The 18783-nt window shown below is 43.4% G+C and overlaps 1 protein-coding gene across 1 annotated transcript in view; it reads right to left on the reverse strand.

Annotated features, from left to right (window-relative positions):
- The window catches only part of POU6F2 (POU class 6 homeobox 2), an 884429-nt gene extending 880529 nt beyond the window's left edge, over positions 1–3900 (reverse strand). The window contains exon 1 of the mRNA XM_085607439.1: positions 3647–3900. Within this exon, the coding sequence (XP_085463565.1) occupies positions 3647–3830 (184 nt within the window). The 5' untranslated portion in view covers positions 3831–3900. The remainder of the gene's footprint in view (positions 1–3646) is intronic.
- Between the last annotated feature and the right edge of the window lie 14883 nt (positions 3901–18783).

The following is an 18783-nucleotide window of genomic DNA, read 5'->3' on the forward strand; positions in this document are numbered from 1 at the left end:
TTTTATAAATATATGCGGCCTAAAATCTTTTAATTGTATAAAGGTCACTCTGAACTACATTTTAGCTTCAGGCTTCTTACACAAGAAACCATTAAATACGTCCTGTCCAAAGCACTTTAAGTACAAGTAACCAAGGGTACATTTTTTTTGCCATAACAAGGACAGACCATGCTATGAACAAACTCTAACCTTCAACCCGCCATTTGCATCAATACATCATGACCTTCTACAAGGTCCCCTCATGTTCCATCTGCATGTGCTTGGGTTCTGCTAGTAATATTAAATTGTTCCTGATAAATGCAAGCTTCTAAAATGTTGCCAGGTCTGCTTTTCTCACGCCTCACAATAAAAGCATGCCTTTTTCAAAGACCTTGAGGGGATATTTTGTGAACGTTTTAGAACGGGCACACAAATTGAATTGTGTTAGAAAGCAGGAGAGCAGCCGTGAAAGGATGACTTTAAACAGTATCTTTAAATTTAGATCACATGAGCACACTTTAGACAATAAATGACCGCTCTTCTAAGAGAACGGTGCAAAGCAAGTCGCCAAAATACCAACGTCTGAGTTTTTTCTAGGTGCACACTTTCAGGTCTTCTTCCCTTCAGGGACTTTAGAAGAAAGTGTGGTCCTAAATCAACATACCTTATGTTAAAAAAAAAGTAAAGTAACACTTTGACAGTTGACACATGTGTATGACCCCATATTTCCCTTAGAGCGTTCTTTTCTGCGATATAACATTGTCATTCATATTCGGTTGTGACATGATTTGCTAAATCTACCCAGGCCACCATGAAAGTAACTGCATTGTGCATTGTGTGCTCCAAGGACCTGCATTTGCTCCTCAGCTGAGGCTGAGCATGCCTTCCGACAGCCTTATGGTGCTGTTCTGTGTGGACAGGGCGAGATGCTGAGCCGACAGTACGCACATGCAGACTCCAAGAAAACACATTCATGCTTCAGGGCAGACACTCATTGACAATGACTTTGGTAACACCGCGTGCACCTAAGGTCACACACAGTCCCTCCACAATTAATCACATGTCACTATGTACAGAACCAAGCACAAGTAAATTAGGTTAGTCTGCCACATGCCCATATGCTTTATCCTTTTTTAGGCATCATGACAAATATTTTTTATATTAAATGCTGTCCTTGCCCACCAAATAAATGCAAGCTTTGTTAGTTAAGTTCTTGCATAAAATACATATTTACTGTGCTGAGTTTACATGTGTCCTTTCTATTTTGATCATCACAGTTCTGTCTTAGGCATGATGATTAAAAAGGTTCTTAAAGAGATGGACAGTTTATACGTTTATCACATGTAGTACCTCTAGGTGTAAGCAAGATCACTAGCTTTCAATATAAGGAATTGAATCAAAACAGGAACTTTCAGGGAACAGGTGTAAACAGACATTGTTGTTTTCCCTGCCAGTAAAAATAATTATACGCAAATTCAAAAGAATCAAAGATAATTTTACAAGACTGCTCAAATGGCCAAATATAGCATCCCATTTTCAAAAGAATCATGGACATGTACGGAATTTACTATTTATATATTGCCTGTTGTATATTATTTGACCTTTCACTGGTGAATATAATTTAGCATACTATATTACTATGGATGAATAATGAATATCACTTCTGTAGTACTAATGTTAGGGATAATCGAAGTTTAAGATCTGAGCACCTATCTTTCCCCAGGACTCAACCGCATGGAATTTTTATCAAACTGCATAATTGTATAAGGCGTAAATATCACGTGTTGACACATTATCGAGTTGAATAACCTACAGCCAAGCTGTGTGTAAATATTCAACACATGTATCCTACTTCAAACTGGACACCATGGTCTATATTTTCATAATACCCCAAAATCACGACAGATGGATCCACCTTCTAGAACCTTAAATTTACATGTATAAATATGCTAAAATGCAAAGACAGAACACACTAATTATGTCTTAATGAGAATGTATGACAACTATACATGGCAGTCCTAGCTGGCATGCTGGAAAGAAAGAAACATATTATGTTGTGGAACTATCAACCTACAATTTATGTATGAATGGACTTATTTTGTGGATAAGTAAACTATTCAATAAGTACTATGTATATGTATCTATTTATCTCTCTCCATATATATACATATATTTATATATATATATACACAAACATATTTATATAATCTATATACATTATCTCTCTCTCTCTCTAAATATATATATATACATATAATGTGTGTTTGGGGGGTAATTTTCTATGTCACCCCTACATCCCTACCATTTACCATCATGTGCGTAAAGAATGCTCTTGGACTGCAAGATGACAGGCCATGATGCCCACACGCGCGCACTCTGCCTAGCCTCGATATATGGCACTGAGCTATTGGGGTGAATGAGGTGGAACACTTCAGTGAACATCAGATCAGTCCCTCTGACTGGATGTCACTCACTACAGGGTTGCTGCGGCCCAGGCGTCTGAGGTGCCTGTCATTCAAGCAGGCGCCTGTGCATGCCTGCGCACCTCTTCACCCAGGATTCACAGGTGCGCGGGTGGTGGCGCTCTACAGGTGTCTGTGATCAGGTGGGACTGGTAGGGTACAGACCCCGATGGCTCGCTCTTTTATGAAGCCCAACCTGCTATTAAAATCTCCCCTTGAAGTGTGCCTGGTGCACTCGAGCCAGAGTCCCAGGCACCTCCAAAGCAACTGTAATAACCAGATACTTGAATAAAGAAAATTACCTTTCTAACTGCATTGTCTTCTTTGACTCTTTCCTAACTTAATTTTTATTTAAGAATGGCCCTCTAATAACTTCACTTTGAAATATAGTTCTATTTTGTTTTATATTTACTAAGGATATTTATAGTATGTGGACTCAGCAGAATATAGCAGGTGAGCGCTTAATAGCGAACAAGGGTGGAAGGGACAGTAAAAGGCATAGCAAGGAGACACACATGGTTACCTCAGTTTGGTGGGAGATTGAAAAGTTCCAACAATGTTTTTTTGTTGTGTTTGTTCAATGAAATCTCCTCCTCGTGTATTGATCTATGTTCTAGAGGCCCAACACAACATTAAAAGTTTGCTCTCTTCTTCGGATACAAACTTTGTGCGTGTGAGCCACTGCCCTCTCTGCCCGTCCACCATTCCACCTGCGGGCTTCGCCTGCGCCTGCCACCCCTAGTTACATCCTGGCACGGAATGCTAGATTTGTTTATTTCCTTAGATTTTTTTATAATAGACATTTTATTATTACAAGGACCCGAGATGCGCTTTGTTCGGCATCACTGATAGTGCAGGCCAAACATAAAACATTAGAACTGTCAATAAAACTTAGGTTTTTCTAATGTATTGCTCCTGTTTTCGCCTGAAATATACAATGGGCCATTTGTTCACACCGATAGGCTCCAAGCGCTAAAGCCATGTTGAAAGGAGGAGCGAAAAAGTGTCATTCCGTACCCTTTTATGTTTCCATATTTACCTGCGCAGTGTGGGTCTCACTAGGCAGGGCATGGATAGATTGTAATGTAAACTAGCGCGCTGTCGGTATACAATAAATGACCATGGCAGGAGTAAAAGGAGGGGGTGCACCGCGGGACACCACAGCCCTGTTCTGCAAAAAAATGTAAACACTCAAGCGCACTCACCGAAGAGCTTGCCGGGGGCCTCCTGGCTGTCATCGGGGTTCGCGGACTCGGGCAGGGGCTCGCTCGGGGGTTCGCTCAGCTCTCCGTCTGAAGTGGCCGCCGCCGCCTCCTCGCTTCTCGCCTCTGCCTTCATCTCACTCCGCAGCGACAGCAGCGCGGGCTTGCTGACTTGTCCAGCTATCATTGGATCCTAGGGGTTGGTGGGGGAGAGAAAAGGGAGCCGGGAGAGGGGGGAAAAAAGTGTCAGAGCGCTGTCGGGGGGACGCTCTCTGCTCCTCTCAGGCACACACGCAGAGGCGCTCTTATCTGCGGCTGCTCCCGCTGTTATTGCCGGCTGCAGTCAAGTGAAGAGCTATTACGGATCCGGTGCCTTTTTCATTTACCCCCCCCCCACCCTGTTCAAGCTCAGCGGCCATGCGGGGATTCTGGATGTTGGCGGGGAGGCAACTTCTTAAAAAATACCAATGGAACTACCAGTGCCTCCTCTGATCGTGGTGTGCACCTTTTTCTCACCTGCCCCTTTCTCCTGTTCCGCCCCACGCGCACTTGTCAGGCGCACGCCTGAAACTATCGCGGCATGCAACACTGACACGTATTCTGGGAACATTAACAGAAAGAGGACCCGGTCAAAAACAGGGCTATTTACAAAAATAAACGAAACACTATGGTTTCCCATACTGCCAGTCAACAAAACTCGAATGCCTAGCAAAGTGCTTAATTGCTATTTTTTTCCTATAACAAGCAACCTTGTGCCAATTTTTTTTTAAAGAAAATGTCACGCACGGTGGATACTTACACACGTTTTTCAAAAGTTCCCCGGGGCATTGAGCAACCTCCAAATAATAAGACAAAAACGGCCTCCGACTGTCTGGCGCGATTTGGCCTCCCCTCGGTCAGCGAGGGGTCGTTTTGGGGGCAGGGAGTCGAGCACGGTGTCGCTGCTTCCCACACCTGCGCGACTCGCTCTCCAAGCAGGGAGACCGGTAGGAAGAGACGAGGAAACAATGAAACCCCCCGAAAAGAAACGAGTGACCCCGCCGTACTGTCTGTCAGCTATTTATTGCTAAGTTCATGCCTAAGTGGTTCCTGTGCACAGAGCAGGTGACCAGCCTGCGAGTAGGCTGGCTGCTGGCGCGCTCTGCTGTGTGTACCATCACCACATTGGTCGATGTCCGCCCGGGGGGCTTTTTTTTTTAATGTATTCATGCCTGAAAAGTGAATTTGATATGACACATGATAATCTATGAAAATGTTAATCAATACAAATAGTTTAAACTGTCATGAAAGGCACTTCTGCAGTCAATACCCATACCGCTGCAAACAATGTCCCTGTCACCGGGGCTTAATTTGCACAGCACTTAAGTGTTGGACTGTGTGCCTCAGCGCACTCGGCTTCAAATACTGTACGTAAACACATTTTCTCCCTATTTAAGGGCCGAGGCACTCAGCACGCATTTAGCTCAGCCGAGCCTGCCCCTGTTTGAATGCCTTGATAGGTCCACTGGAGGGCAAAATTAATACTTAATTGAATCTCACAGTCATCAAAATAATCGATACTTTTTTATTATTTATTCTTTACAGTCTGTTGGCTGTTTCAACCCTCGGAGGGCGAGAGTGGAAAGGATTCATGCCTCGGAGACACTGTCATTTAAACAAGGTAATTTCCAGAGGGGCATTAGGGGCCGTGAAACATACAATAAAACAAAAAACGGAGGCTTGTAATGGGAAAGAAAGAGGGGCAAGAATTATATTTCTGCCAGCTGACAATACAGGGTGAATAAAAAGAAAGCAAGCGAGCTGGAGAGGGAGGGGAAAAAAGGAGCTTTATACAGAGAGGGGAGTGAGGGTGGGGGAGAAAGGGTAGCTTTGAAGGGTTTTCTCATATCAAAAGCAGAGCTGAGCTTTCATAATGTTGACATTTCTCATTCTGACAATCCTAAACACAAGTGGAGAGGACGGGACTGCAGATAGCATCTTTCATCACATTCCCCAGTTTTAAGAGGCGACATGGCAGCTCCCCTCCACGCCGTTAATTACCAAATAAAACACTGCTTCCTGTCAGCATTAGATTATTGCAGATAACCGCCACAAACACCGGCCAAGCGGCCCGATCGGTGGCTCTCTTTTTAGCCACCACCACCGCTCTGAACTCCTGGGCAAACAAATTGGACTTGTCTAAATGTATTGGGAATTCGTGAAACATAATCAATGCAATCGCCGGTGTGATCAATTTAGATTATTGTCAACATACACCGTCGGTGGGGTATTAGCATGTAATTTATTTACTCCCTAGCATGGGGCGTGTATTTTGACTGATACTTTGGTGTCACAAGACCATCGCTCGCGGATTATGGGTAATTCTTCACCAGGCGTGACACAGTCTCTTCCCACGCTTGGCCGTCTTGAAAGCGTGGCTGCTATTATTTGCCACGTAGAGCGTGACCCCACGTTATTTAAGGTCACTCATCTCTGATGCGTATGGACAGATGCGATGAAACGGTCGCGTGCATTTATTCATTCATTTAGCTGTGGTTTTTGTAGCGTGCACACCGTGACCCTGAGGGCCGGATACACACAGGTCCACGTTTACAAGACAGGTACAGAGCTCTACGATATGGGTACATTTCGTTTTTAAGAACTTCGAGGGGGGGAAACCAGGGGCAGCTCCTTATTAGTGCGGAGGAGCATCACCCCACTGCTTTCTCGAAGTGAGAGAAGCAGAAACATAAAATGGTAAAACTACAATTTTATGTTTCGCTTCTCGCACTGCGAGAAAGCAGAAGGGTATGCCTGGTTGGGGGCGGGCGGGCGGGTGGTTGGGGAGGAGTGGCTTGCCCAATGTTGCGGGCCCTGACTGTTTGGTTGGCTCTCTGGGGCCGACCAAACCAGATGCTCACTCTCCCTTGTCTACATTTAGGCTGCATGCAGCGTACATCGAGAAAATGGTCTCCCCATAGGCGCCCGGCTGGGCGCCATCCCCACCATTCACAACAATGTCTTTGTAGCATTGTGATTGGTCTAGGGCCGGGGGAGGGAGGGTGCCTGCTTCCTGTTCAGCAGGAGAGCAGGAAAACGTATCCCGGCCAGGAACCGCAACGTCCCGGGACCCGGGAAGGTAAATTAATTTTTATATATTATTTACCCTCCCGCACAGACCCCCCTACCCGAGAGTCATGCCGGCCGCGACTGGGTGAAACTACACACTTAAGTAAAGTTCAGTAGATGCCAGTTTACTCTAACACTAGGAAATTACATTAACCTAAGATAATACAGTGCAACAACAGGAAACTGAAATTTTAATTTAGAGAGCTGAAAATATTTTTATGACATACACACACACCCTCACCCTCTCTGCAGTCCTCCCCACTAGCCACCTTTGTACAGCACTCCCTCGGCGTCGTAGCTGGCATTGGTGCAGCAGTCACAGGGGCACTGGCCCCAAAGCTCGGAAGGCCCCATTGAGCACTGGTAATTGCTGTATTTTGCTACCCCAGCAGCAGTCAAAGTGACAATGTTCCTTGCTTGCACCAGGGCCCATGGCATCTCTGCTACGCTCTGCCCTCCCTTGCTTTGCAGCTTGGTTCTTACATACATGCATAAGTAGATACATAAACACAGCTATAGCAAGTCTGGGTAAATAAAACGTGGGTTCATATTTATTCCTGTTTGTGTTATGCATTTTGTTGAGTTTTGGTACAGTTTTCAGAGAAGTTCAATGATTTATATGTATTTTATGTATTTATATTGGGGGAGAGGAGTTGGCCTAACGGCTAGGGCGGTCGTCCTTGAAACTGAGGAACTGGGTTCGCGTCTTGGCGACGACGCTGAACATCCTGTGATTCTGGGCAAATCACTTAATCTCCCCGTGCCTAACAAACCATGAATGTGTACTCATGTAATGCAACTGGTGCTATGTAAAGCGCACTGATATCCGATTTGGGTCAAGCTCGCACAACATAAAACTCTGTAAAAAAATATATATATGTTACTTGCTTTGATGATTGCATCAGAAATATGGAAATCCTTCATCATGAAAACCAGCACCTTCAACCTCCAAGGAGACCTTAACTTTCACATAGAAGACCACACCAACATAACTTCTATGGCCCTTCCAGAAAACCTCAGAAATCATGGCCTCACCCAAGACATTACCAAACCCACCCACACCATTGGACACATATTGGACTCAATTTTCTCTTCAATCAGCAACATCACAGTCAGCAAGCCAACAATTATGAACCAGACAAACCAAGCCCTTTTCAGTTTTAGCATAACCATTCCACACGACCATAGAGCTATCACTACCGAAACCACCAACCACAGCTATAAAACCAGCAGGCACGGGGAAGGTTGAGGGGGGATGCAATGTAATTTTTTTTTTTTAAAAACACCTTACCTTTCCACCGGGTCCCGCATCTCTGCTCCTGCTCTCCTCCGTTGGACTCCAGTAAAAGGAAGCACAGCCAGGCTCCCCTTACCAATCACAATGCAGAGATGCCACCACTGTATAAAACGCATCACAGAAGAGGAGTGGTCTTACCCTTCTCTACACAACAGATCGAGCAAACCAGCAACATGCCGAAATCCAAGAACCTCAACAGCTGGATCACCAGGTGTCGAATCCCTGGCTCCCCTCAAGCATAGTCCAATGGCAAGAGTCCAGTCACAGACCATCTGGTACACAGAGGAACTCAGGCTAATGAAATCCCATTGCAAGCAACTGGAGCGCAAATAGAAAACAAGTCAAGATCTTACAAATATAATCATCATTAAATACGTCCTAATACTCTACCACCAGCACATACGGAAAACCAAGAGCACAGCTCTTGCAGATCACATTGACAATGGCACTAACAGCGGCAGGGTAATGTTCAATATCATCAAATAATTCACCGCACCTCCTTCCTCTACAGCAAAATCAACAGCTTGCTAGACCTTTGCAAGAAGCCCTCGGAATTCTTCTGTAACAAAATCACCTTCACATAAGGCAACTTTGACCATCAACCAGACCCTATCACCATCGCACCTCAGCTTCACATCACAGCCGAAGAACACAGGACCTTGCGGTCCGCAGTTACCACCTTCGAAATTGATGCTACCCTGAAGACCATCCACTCTAGGTCCCCATCTGACCCTTACCCCCACCATACCTTCACCCAAAGACTCCTGCCGATCAGCCAAGCACTAACACCTATCCTCAATGCCTCCATCGACTCGACCTCATTACCGGACACCTGGAAGCCTGCCACTATTATGCCCCTGCTCATAAAAACATCTGCTGACCCAGTCATGCTTTTCAACTGGAGAACGATCTCCCTCCTAGCACACTTGGCAAATGCCTTAGAACAATGATCAACCGATGCCTCTCCAGCCACCAGCTCCTCGACACCACACAGTCCACATTCAGGCCCAACCACAGTACAGAAACAGCACTCATCACCGCCACAGACAGCATCCGCATGATCCTTGACAGAGGAGACACAGTAGCCCTCATTCTCTTGGACCTCTCTGCAGTATTTGACATGGTTTCACACCCCATCCTCATCAGGTGACCGCACGAAATGGTCATCCAAGGACCCTCTCTCCTCTACATTTGTTCCTTCTTAACTGATAGAACACAGGCTGTCAGGCTTTCAACTTACTCCGCGGAAGCCTGCAAACGTATCTGCACAGTGCCCCAAGGTCAAACACTCAGCCACACCCTCTTTAACACATACATGTTCCCTCTGGCCAACATTATTGGTGCACATGACATTGATAATGCATAAAATTCCCTATAAAAATGAATCGATCATTAGGTTAATTTACCTTAGGTTTCAACAGAAAAATGTATTTAAAAATGTCAAGTAGAAAATGGTGCAGAATGCACTAATCTGACATTCCTATTGCCAGGCTTCATGTAAGCTTTTCCTTTCTAAAAAATAGATGCTTTTAGGAAAATGCTGAACTCTGCACAAGTGTATTCAATAGTTTGACCTTAAAGTGACTTGCTTCGATACTGTCATAACTGTGGAATGTGCCGAGTTTATAAAATTTATTATTTTCTTCAGCTACATATTCTTGATAAACTAGAACTGAACTTCCTTCATTGTCATATGTTCATATAATATTGAATAGAGAGTGTGCTTTAACAATAAATGTATGCTTATAAGCTATTGACTGCCATTACCTAATGGGATCTGGGAGTAAATGTTTCTATATTTCGGTTAGTTTATCGTTGCTCAGTGAAACATTTAACAAGTAATAGACTGAACACTGCAATATTTTTCCCTGGGAACCAAGGCTAGCATGTTCCAGTTGTACAAATGTTAACATGAAATGATACTTTTCTGATAATGGATCGTGAACTTCACGTGTTTGCCGTGGGAAAGAAGGAACAGGACTGCTTACCGATGGAGGATGTCTTTTCATTGGAAGAGACCATCTGGAGGAGCAACATTGTAATAACGTCTTTTTATGTATTTTATAATAGTGCATGTTCCTAGTTAGTGAGCATTGCATTGCAGCCATTTTCCCTGAGCAGCCATTCGTGCTATTCCCCTTTGCATTTTCACTTGCCATTTTGCTGTGAGATACTGCTGATTGTGATTGCTGCTGCCTAACACTGTGCAGGTGTCACATTTTTTCCTATGCTCTGACGGATGCAGCTTCTGCTGTATCTGTTTTTCTATTTTCCCCAATTGAGACTTCATTTTGTGCAGTTGCTGCTGTGACTGTATACTAATGCTTCTGGAGAGATGAGACTCAGCTGAGTTTCAAGAACTACTCTTTATTGGGAGTTCCACTAACTTTAGACTTTGAGTTTTGATGCTCATCTAAGATTGCTCTTTTCCAGGATCTCTTTATGGGTTGTAATAGTTTAGGTTCCTGTTAGCTTGAATACGGATTAATTCCTTTATGGAACAGGCTGCTATTTTTCTATATTGATAACTCTAGCCATATTTTCTAGGTGATTTCGATAACCAAATTACTTGACTTACTAATTGAATAAAAGAATAAAAATAATTTCCTAATCTCTTAATGGGAAATACCATTTTTAAAACTTTCCTAAAACTCATCATTGACTGAACTTAAATGTAATTGATGCCAATGATCACTTTAATTAGAGCTGTTTTCCATCCATTCATGGTGGCAAAGGTCTGTCGCCTCGAAGAAGAAGATAATATAGCGTGGAGTTGGAGTCCATACTTGTAAGTAAAAGGTTAAACTTGTACTGGAGAGCATATGTGGTCTCTTTCTGCGCTATCAATATCAATATCCTCTCCTACACCAATGACATTCAACTCATACTCCCCCTCTCAGATAAGACAAGCAATACTAGAAACAAGTTCTCCACCTGCATGACCAGAGTAGCCAAATGAATGAAAGCCAACTGTCTGAAGCTCACCACATACAAGACAGAAGTAGTGATCTTCAGCAAGAATAGCTCATCATGGGACTGTAGTTGGTAGTCAGGCAAACTCTGACCCACATGCATACCCAGCACCCACGCCAGGAACCTTGGAATAATCATTGATAGCAAATTGGACATTACTGCACAAGTCAATGCCATCACTGCACCCTGCTTCCACTCCCTGAAGATTCTGAGGAAAATCTTCAAATGTGTCCCAATAAACACTAGAAAAACTGTTGCTCACACCTTAGTCACTAGCAAGTTAAACTATGGGAACACCTCCTGTGCCAAGATCACCAAGCAACTCACTAGAAGACTCCAGACCATCCAGAACTCAGCAGCTAAACTCATCCTCAAGGTCCCACACAAAACTCACATCACACCTTACCTCAGGGAGCTACATTGGCCCGATACACAAACATGCTCATTTCAAACTCCTCATACCCACATTCAGGGCACTAGACAACTTAGGCCTCACCTACATGAACAGTGACATCTCATTACACCAACCACCCAGACACCTCCATTCCACAGGACTCCTACTCGCACACATCCTAGGCATACACAGAACCAGATCAGGAGGTCAGGCATTCTTGGCAGCCAGAATCATTCTCAAAGTCCCATGCTGTACTCACATCACACCACATCTGAAGAAGCTCCACTACCTCCCCATTCACAAACAAGCACAATTCAAACTACTTACCCACACTTTCAAGGCATCACATAACAGTGGCCCAGCATATTTCAACAATCCCGTCTGCTTTCACAAACCTTTCAGACACATCTGCTCATCCAGACTCCTAGTTGTACAAATCCCATGCATTCAGAAACCAGATCCAGCGGTCAAGCCTTCTCCTACATCTCTCATAAAGTGGAACAAACTGTCACTACACATAGGTGCCTCTTCCTCACTTCTTGAGTCCCGCAAGAAGCTGAAGACCTGGCTTTTCAATTAGCCAACCTACCATAGGCAGGGTTAGGCACACACACCAACTCAGCGCGGGGATACCCTCGCGGGTGATGGTGTGCTTTAAAAATACACATAATACAACATGACATAACAAATCCTTAACCTGCCTCTCTGTGGAGACATGACAGTGGGATGTGGTGTATTTTGGTTGACATTAGCAATAGTCACCCACATTGACCTTTATCTTCTTTGCACACTCTAGAGCGAACTGAGCGTATTCAGCCATTTGCAAAGCGAACAAGAAGAATATCTGACATCCTTGACTCCTCAACCAGCCCCCTTTCCCATGGCCTAATTGGCATAATGCAACAGGCCATTTAATTTTAGTGCTCCTCTTTTTATTCTCTTACTTCTCTTCCTTAGGTCCCTCCATCATAGTCATACGCTGCTTTCTGTGCCCCTCTTGACCTTTGTCTTCTTTCATTTCTTTCTATGTGTAAACATATCTCACTTGAAACGTTGCTGTAATAAGGCCATGTTAAAAGGCGGGTTGGCTAGCGCAAAAGGGCCACCTAAACCAGGCCTCACAATTCATGATGTCATTTAGTCACTAAAGTAACATTTAGTTCAACCAGGGGCACCCTGGCTGAACGCAAGGGTGAAAGTTTTGAGAGTGTAGTAAGAGTTCATGATAAATTGTGGCACAGAAAACGTAATGATGAATAATAGAATTTCCATCAAATTAATATTTTAATTATAATTACGTTTTTATCATTAAACACACATTTTACTTACAGATATGTCCGTTCGTTCGGGCATTTGAGATCAATACAAGGCCAATAAAATGAATGTACATAAAAAAAGAGGAAAAATATAGCCTTTCTAAGGGTAGTAGATGATAACTCACGTGCCTAGAAGCACGCCACATACAAAAATGCCCAAAAACAGCTACTAAAGAGTCACCGCAGGATAAAAATATTCTAACCAATTTTTGAGAAGATTGAATGGAGAGGATTAAAAACAAAAGACCACCAGAGTCTTTACAAAAGAGCACAGATGTCCACAAAAAGGCTCAAAAAGGCCCGATGCCTGAGTTCTAGTCAACTAGCAAAACTGGTACTGGCAAGAAATCTTTCTTGGTCCGCTGCCCTGAAGTTATTGTGTGAAAAAATTATTTCTCTTTCGGGGTTCGTGGCTTTCAATAGCTGGAAAGGTCTCCTGTATTGGTGTATGTATTGCTACTCATTTAGTTACTTATATATTTATGTCGAGCGAAATAGACTAAAGGGCACCAGAGCGCTTAATGACACATGTTCTGCAAGACATATAGATACAGAAGCTGTAAGGGGAGAAAGTAGCAGACATCAGTTACGATAAATGTAACAAAAGGGATACAAACAATCATCCCACAAGTGAGAAGCATGAAGTACAAAGTTTTATTGGGAAAAAGGAGTACACACCAGTGAGAACAAGCCTGATTGATGGTTGTTAGGAAGGTTGTTTGCATCAGTGTAGTTTGTTAGTTGCTTGGCTAGACAAGGTTCAAAGATTTTGACAAAGGGGTGGAGATTAGAAATTGGACAAGGAATGTTGAGGTTGATGTGTTTTTTTGCGATGGGGTAATTTGGCCGAATTTGAGGCAGCCAGTGGCTACTCCTTAAGCTGGCAATGTGATGGGTGAACACACGTATTTTTTTTTTGTACAATTTTTGCCTGGGTCAGGTCTGCAAACCATGAAGATGGTTTAATGTTGTTGAGAGTGATGGTCAAATCATAAGTTATCCTCTTTCATTAAGGATGACCAAAATTCTTATGTTCTGGGATATAGTACCCAAGATCTAAGTAAGCTTCAGAGACTGAGCGGAAATGTTTGATCTTTTTTAATTTTTTTATTCCCAAATATTAGGAGAATTTTTTCACAATGTTCTGTGTTGTGTGAAATTCTAGATGATGTTGGGGTTGTGTTCACAACAAACACTACTTCAATGTCATGATTCTCTCACTGCGCCCTCTGGTTACTTATTGAAGGAATGCCTTGTAGACTTTCCCAGGTTCAACAAATCTCTCTGACTTTGTGTTGCATCCGAAAACTGACTTTCAGCCTCTTCAACAATATTTTCAACTTCCTTTCATTTCAGATCCATGCCAGGTTTGGAGGAAGCTTGTTTGCTTTACATATCAAAGACTTTAATTCCTATAATTCCCTCCTCACTGCTTAATCTCTAGACTTGCCAGTGATGTTTGGAGGAAACAGCACAACTGTGGCTGGCAGGTGCTAACATTATGAACACCTGACACATGACCATAAGTGAGTTCAAGTAAGCCTCTGATTCCTTCAGTCCATGGTTGGTCATTGTAGCAGTGTTCTTGTTTGTCTGACTATTTGTTTCCAGAGTTTCTGATTCCTCATCTATGGCTATTCCTTGTTTGTAGTGTCTCCCAATTCGTGAGAAATAGCAAAATCCTTGCGCTGCACTGCCCTGCATTGCTTCCTTCTTTTCTTATTTTCTGAGCAAGCACTATTTTTGTGCATCCTTTTTTAGGTCTCGCTGAGCCAGCGCGCATGCGCTGCTCGGAGAGACATTTAGTATATGGGTTTTCAAAGTGCTACCCACATGATTTCAGGCCTGAAGCTTGAGTGCACGATGGCGTGCACATGAACAGCTGCTACTCGCACTCCCTCCTCCCTTCTTCCCCTCCCTTTTCATCAGCTTTAATCAGGCTCCTCTGCTGCTGGCATTCCCCCCTCCCTTCTCGCCCAGCCTTTCTTGTCACCTCGGCTTGCACTCACCACTCCTTTCTCCCCTTTCAGCCACTTTCGGCCGCTTTGATGTTCTCAGTGAGCCGTGCGGCCAATGCTTGTTTTCTTTTAGGCAGGGCTGACAGCTCCCATACACTGCCACTGGGTTGCTTCTCCTTCTAGTGCATTACTGCCGCAAGTCCCTAGTCTTCTAGCTCTTGCTCGCCCCATGGCCTACCCTCCTTGTTCTCCAGCTCCTGCGTTTCCACAGTCCAAGCGACTGTTCAGGTCCTGACCACCCCCCTCTAGCCCCGTTCCGCCCTAATTTAAGTCACCATTCTTTTTTTCACTCTGTCCATCATACTTCTTTTCTCCCTTCTAAGAACTCCAACCATCTCCCCGTCAGTCCCATCTTTCTCTTCCTCCATATCCTGCTACCCCAGTGCCCTTGTCTTTCACTTCTATAACTCATTCTTTGCACCCTTCCCCCCCACCCCCGTCTCTCATTGCAACCCTTCTTCCCTTTAGTTCCAGTAACCTAGGACCACCTATTGCAGAATAGACGTAGAAGAAATTAATTTGCATTCCAAATTCTTTTTGTAGGCTGCTAATAAAATACACAATTTACCCAAAATGCCTCACCCCTGATTCGTTTAAAAATAATAGCCTCCTGTTCTAAAGGAGTGAAGTGAGCCGAGGAAATAGCAGGAATTTCAGGCACGGAGTGTGGCTGCAGAAGCCATTATCAGCACACAACCCACGGTGTCGCCAGTCTGTGTGTGCTGTCTCCGTAGGCACCATGTATATGTCCATCTGCCTCACCGCCCTTCGCGTGCTCTAGGAGCGGTCAGGGACCTACATACCTGCACAAGCCCTAGTGTGGGCTGAGGTGCTCGTGTTTGTGCACCCTTCCCCTTTGTCCTCGCTCCTACTGCGTTGTAAAGCTGGAAAGAAGATCTTTGCTATAGTCCAATATAATGCATTTGAGTTAATCGAACTCAGAAGGATGACGAGCTTAGTCGGCCCTGGTAGAGATTCAAACACATGATTGCACTTTACATTCCGATGTCATTAGTAAACAGTTGTATTATTAACCCCTTCAGTGCCACACCCTTTCCCCCTCCTGTGCCGGGCGTTGCACTAGTGGGTGGGGTTCATGACGAGATAGTCTCGTCATGGGCACAGCGCAACCGTGCTCCATGACGAGACTATCTCGTCATGGGCACTGAAGAGGTTAAGCACGTTAGATGAGGTCATGTTTTATGGGGTGAATGTTTGTTATGTTAGATGATTACACTGTGCGCCAAGGCAACAAGATTACCACCTGCACCAATTGTTACAGTACATATATCAACCTTTTAAAAACTTAATCTTCAAGAGCTTTAATTGGACATTGATTTGCATCCTTTAGATCGGATATATCCAAGGGACCACCGCCATTCTGAAACTTTCCTATACCGCTCTTAGTGTACATTTCTTCTAGATACCTGCAAGGCACGAATGCGGACATTGCTTGATTCATAAAGTAGATTCGAATGTATGATGTTACAATGCATACATTTACAACGCAGGCCTTTACAATGCAGTTTTTATATCGCAACATCCTTTACAACGCATACATTTACATCGCACACCACTTCAACTAGTTTTTTAAAACTACATTTACAATGCATTCCATTACATCACATCATACCTTTACAACGCATACCAGCACAACGCATACTATTACATATTACATTGCATTTAAGGTAAGTGTTGGATAGTGTAGGGGTAAAAATTACTATTCTAACTCCAGAGGGTGCAAGAGTAGGGTACGTGTTGGATAGTGTAGGGGTAAAAATTACTATTCTAACTCAAGGGGGTGCAACAGTAGGGTAAGTGTTGGATAGTGTAAGGGTACTATGCGTTGTAATAGTATGCATTGTAATGACATGCAATGTAATGCCTGTGTTGTAGTGACATGCGTTTTAGTGACATGCAATGTAATGCATGCGTTGTAGTGACATGCGTTGTAAAGGATGTTGCGATGTAATGACTGGGTTGTAAATGTAGTGTGATGTAATGACTGCGTTGTAAAGGTTGTTCCCCGTAGATTCAAATGATGACAGTAAACTCTCACTGTCCTCTTCCTGTACTCACCAATAACCGTGGAAGTTAGGAAAAAGCACTTGCTTCCAATTACTACGTTTCCCTGGATGCATCACAGAAAACAAAAACAACAAGCAATCAGACTTCCAAAAGCCTCTTACTTCTCGTTTCAGCTCTGGAGGTGATGGAACCTATTTGCACCTGTGACTTACTGGACTTCTCACAAATGTGATTACACCATAGTCGTGTTGTTGACGGAAACATAACTGTTTAAGCTTTGGCAAAGCCAATAGCTCTGCCATATGTTAACAGGCAGCCATTAAAGGCCAGACATTTGGCCTTGCCCATACTAGTTGTAGATGAACGCGACTAACTTCCATTGAAGGAATGGAATGTATTCTTCACTAGAAGGTCACCTTCATTCCTGCAAGAAGCAGGAGAGAAGCCTCAAGCCAGCAATACAAAAAAATAAAAAAAATGCATTGGCAAAGCCGGCAGGTTTGGTACTAGCAAGCTTGTGCATTTTTTTGAAAACTCTCTTATTGGTACTTATATGATGATTGTACAAATAAAGAACAGACATATGGCATTGTTACATTTTTCCATTTCTGCATTCTATTAGAGTTACATTCTTCCATTAAATCATAAATGACAATATCCCAGTTACATCCCAGTGTTTATCTTATAACCCTCGGTAAGTCTTCCAGGCCACCCAGATTTTCTGCCCCTTTTTGGGGCACCCACTGCTTTTGCTTTTTTTAAATCTTTTACTTTTTTAAGCACACACCATAAAAATAACATAGCCAATAGGTCTCATCTTTGGGACCTTATAAGTTTTGAGTTATGCAGCACAATTTCCTTGGTGCAACAACATCAAGTGTTGCATGGCTAAAAACGTATACGGTCCCAAAGGCGAGACCTATTGGCTATGCCAATGCTTGTTCTACAGTTTCCATTATTTTAGCCCACGTGACTTTGTGCGCCATTTCCCGGCACTGATCATCCTGTAAGAGGTATTTGTTTCCCTACAGCTTATTGCCTCCTGACTTCGCTCTATGCAGTAATACTTATGGACGCCTTTCGGTTTACATTTTGTGGACGAATTGGCGTGCAGCTACTTTACCCCTGGATTGGATACAGGCAGCAATCATATTCTTCCTAGTCCTTCTGTCCTGATGATGACCTATTACATTTTGGAAGGTCGAAATGCCGTTGACATTTATCCAGCTGAAGAAGGATACTTATTGTGCAATGATCTCTTATTGACATTTTGGTCTTTATCTACATTCAAGCACAATATTGAATTACTTGTTTCTTTTCGCCGATCTTTGTTTTCATGTGTTCCACTTTGCTCCGTCCACTTGATTTTCACGAGCATTGTGTGTTCACTCTGCATTGAATATATCTCATTCTAGAATTTGTATGGCTATATCTTGTTTTTTCTTTTTTCTTTAGTTTTTTAAGTTGTACATACAATAGATGGTTTTGCAGTATTGTAAGAATAACCAGATTAGGTCTTTTCTTATTGATGCTCCATGGGACATTGTTGATTGATACAAACACTATCCAGGTCTCCATGGGGCGTATGGATAACTCATGTTGTATATTGTTGGAATATGGCCATGACCTTGTTTTTGTTGGCCGTAGGCCTCTGAACACTTTACCACTGCTAATCAGTGCTAAATTGCATGCACTCTCTTCTCTAAACATGGTAATATCGCCTCATACCAAATTGGCATATTTAATTTACTTTCATAAGTCCCTAGTACAGTGCGTTATATGTACCCAGGGCCTGTAAATTAAACGCTACTAGTGGCCTTGCAACACTGCTTGTGCTCCCATGTAAGTAATCCTCTAAACATATCTCAGGCCTGGCAATAGAGAGCCTGTGTGTGCATTGTACACTGCCATTTGGACCTGGCAAAATAAACATTTAGCCAGACCCAAACCTTCCCTTTTTGTACTTACACCTAACCGTCCCTTTTTAGGTTCGGGATATACAGCAC

This window comes from Triturus cristatus, chromosome 5_2, assembly GCF_964204655.1.
Source record: "Triturus cristatus chromosome 5_2, aTriCri1.1, whole genome shotgun sequence".
NCBI lineage: Eukaryota > Metazoa > Chordata > Amphibia > Caudata > Salamandridae > Triturus > Triturus cristatus.